General features: G+C 39.7%; 1 protein-coding gene across 1 annotated transcript in view; it reads right to left on the bottom strand.

The window, feature by feature from the left end:
* Nucleotides 1-3,462, bottom strand: part of ABHD17C (abhydrolase domain containing 17C) — a 29,632-nt gene that overhangs the window by 3,959 nt on the left and 22,211 nt on the right. The window contains exon 2 of the mRNA XM_010139380.1: nt 1,641-1,820. Within this exon, the coding sequence (XP_010137682.1) occupies nt 1,641-1,820 (180 nt within the window). The remainder of the gene's footprint in view (nt 1-1,640; nt 1,821-3,462) is intronic.

Below are 3,462 nucleotides of genomic sequence, written 5' to 3' on the forward strand. Positions count from 1 at the left end.
CAGCAGGGTAAGAGCGGAACACTCCAGCGCTACAGTGCATCTGTTGTCACTGTTTTCCCCCTCCCACTTTTTCTTCTTTAAACTGTTACTTGATTGCGCTGGTATCAGCTAATCACTGTTACTTTTGTAATCAGAGCTATTTTTAAAGCTTTGTTTTTTGCCTCTCCCAGAACATTTGTAAATACAGGATTTCAGGTTTGAGGATGATGAATGAGTTGGAGTAAATGTTTCAAATTCTGACTGAACCTTCAACAGTTTAATTACTTAAATAATTAATAACCTATCTGGAAGAAATCTAAACAAGGGAACTGGACATAGATACTGTGAAAGCCACCGTTATTTGGTCACTACGACTTCTGGCTGTTTTGGCATACAGATTTGTACCTACAGCCTCCTCCACCTTCTAGTTTTCATCTGTTCTAACCCAAATAAAACAAACATAACAAAAGCTATGAATGTCCCTACTACACACTGCAAACCTGACCTTCTGCGGCAAAGTTAACCTTTGCACAAGTTTCTGCTTTATCTTCTCCCTTCCACAGATCACTCGGCTATTTATCTGTACCTCCCCTCAGCCCCCAGGTCTGTACACACCGCCATAAAGCAGACTGCCTTCCCCTCCCGTATTTTCCTGTAATTTAAACTGGGTCAAATGAGAAGTTTTAGAAGATTCCTAAAACATGGGCTATTCCCAGGACCTCCACTATTCCCAAATAGCTGGATACTCTAATTCAGGTCTGTGGCAATTGCTTTTCACATCAAACACTAGGCTATAAAGGTAACTGTTTTATCTTTAAACCAGTTTTATATAGCTTTCTGTATGCAAAACTTTCTAGACCTTCTCAAAACAAGCTCAAAATCTTCCAAAAGAGAGACAGTAATTAACTTTATTTTGGTCACTGACATTAGGATCTTACATGATTTCCATCAGGGAGGAAGAAATACAAGTCTCGGTATCTTCAGTGATTTTATACAGACAGCATTCCAAAGATGCAGAAGTGGTTTTACTTACAAGGACGAAAGGCAAAGGAACACTAAATGCATTCCCTCCAGATTATACATGGAATGCAGAAGCAAGCAGAGAGGTGAACCCCACCAGTCTAACATTCTACCCTCTAACCCTCTCTTGTTTTCTCACTTTAAGAGCAGCAATTATCTGTACGATTTTCTCTGCTGACCTGGTAAAACCAGAGCAATATTTTAACAAGCAGCTTGCAAACAGCACATCCATTTCATGATATCATATTACCTTCTAAATCAAAGTTGACCGAGATGTTAAGAGTACAATTACTAATTTGCTAGTCATTAGCCTGAAGGATTTAATAGCGTATTATCAGTTGTTAAGCTACTACTCCAAATTGATGGCATAACAATTCTGATATTAACAACCCGTAACACAAAAAACAAGAGAAAAATCAGTTATAAACACTAAGACTTTGTTCACTTAGCTGACTCTCATGTCAGTTTGAGACTGACATCAGCCTCTTTCTTACACGGTGACTCTTGTCTTGGACTTAAAAAGATGCACACACCTGAAGTTTAAAATGTAGGAGACAATTCAATAAAGTTCCCCAGAAAGTCACACAACCTAGAGAGCACGCTGTGTATAGAACAACCCTCTTTGCAGTGTTTATACGTACCTTGGAAAAGCATCAAAGCAATAGGTTTTCCTAGTGTCAGGAAAAGCTACCCGTAATCCAGACATCAAGGGAGAATGAAGAATAACTGCTGCACACTCATACCGAGATGCCAGGTCTACTGTCGGGACAGTACCAATACTCTGACCATACAGAATAATGTTCTCAGGACTAACACCATACCTGTAGAGAAAAGAAACATCCCTTTAAAAAAGAAACCAGCACCACATTTTGCATGACAAAAGCAAAAACCAAATGAACAAGTGGAGAGAGGGATAAAACCCAAAGCATTCCCCCCACCACCACCACAGGTCTTCAAAATCTGTTCATAGGAGACATAAATTTACAAATCTAAACTTTAAAGCAGTTCAGGAAAGTAAATAATCACTTCAGCAAAGTACATAATCAAGGCTGAAGGGAGCTATCCTCAAAGAAGGAATGTCACTTTCTTCATCAATCTTCACCTCTTATCTTTCACTCCCCAGCACAGCAAATTATAAATCAGATTTCCCCCCATCCAGAGTCACTCTCAGGAACCCACCATTAAATAAGACAGTTATTCCCCTGTCCACCTTTCTTTCCACACAGCTGGAACAAAAAGACCAAACTGCCGCCTTAGCGTGGCTAAAACACCAAAGATTATAAAAATTTGAGAGGACAGTTCAGTTATTTTTTCAGTTTCTGATCAGGGTAAGTTATCCCTCACTTTTCTTTCCGAGTTTAAAATATGTCAACTTATTTTGTAACTATAAAGATACATCACTCCATAAAATTCAGGGTTCATAAGGAGTTCTGGACGGCTCCCCAATATTCCCATCCAGTCTATAAAACTCCTATCTCGTGCGCTGTTTCACAGCTGAAAAAAAATTGAAGAAGGCGCTAATTTGGTTTTTAGTTGAAGTACACAAAATATAAAGGAATTTGAAAGGAGCACAGAAGGAGGGAACAGTGGCTAGGAAGAAGTGGAGAATACAACAATACTCGGCCACCACACCTTGTCGGGAAAGCTGCAAACCAAAGATGTTACTCAGCTGATGATAAAATATTTACCCAGAAGATTTCTATGTATAACTCCACTTCCTCTTGCAAGCTGTATAGCGAATAACCAAATGCAGAAGAGAACACACTTCTAGTAGAAAATAATCGGTGCAGAACATGTCTTTTTGCCAGTCTACACTGTCCACAGTCCTGCTGTCACCACTGTGACAATGGAAACCAAAACCTACAGTTTAGGCTATACCCAATGTACACCTGGAAGGTTTCAACTTTCTTGCCAGGTTGATAGCAAGGTGTATGGCAGGGCTGGATGGTACTCGACTTTTAGCAGCTCAATAATGTGGTATCCACAAGAGAGAGAAAATTACAAAGGAGGAACAATCAATTAATAATTAAAGTTACAATAGAAGAATAATCCAGTAATCATCTAACTACAGGCTGTCAAGATTGCCTGGTTTTACGGTGAGTTAAACTATGCAGCCCCTGCGAAATTGGTACTTCCTTAGTATTTCCACGCTGCTGAACATAAGGGTGCTTTTGGCATCTGCTGGAATATGAATAAGCAACTGTATAAAAATATCTCCCTGGAGTACAATTTTATCCTCTTGGTAACCAAGCAGCAGCTCACGTTGGTGGTCTATCACCACAGCCATGGCCTCAAGTTTCTAAAGGGATGTTGTGAAGCTCTTTCAGGAGAATTTTTTCTCCCTTACTGTTAGAAATAGTCCAGCACTCAGTAGAGCCTACTTGATTTTTATATGCATGTTAACAGGATCTCGGAGCAAAGTCTTGTCCTCACAGACTTCATTCCAGCTGTCGGATGAGGAAT

The sequence above is a fragment of the Buceros rhinoceros genome, unplaced genomic scaffold (genome assembly GCF_000710305.1).
Source record: "Buceros rhinoceros silvestris isolate BGI_N320 unplaced genomic scaffold, ASM71030v1 scaffold18707, whole genome shotgun sequence".
Taxonomy (NCBI): domain Eukaryota; kingdom Metazoa; phylum Chordata; class Aves; order Bucerotiformes; family Bucerotidae; genus Buceros; species Buceros rhinoceros.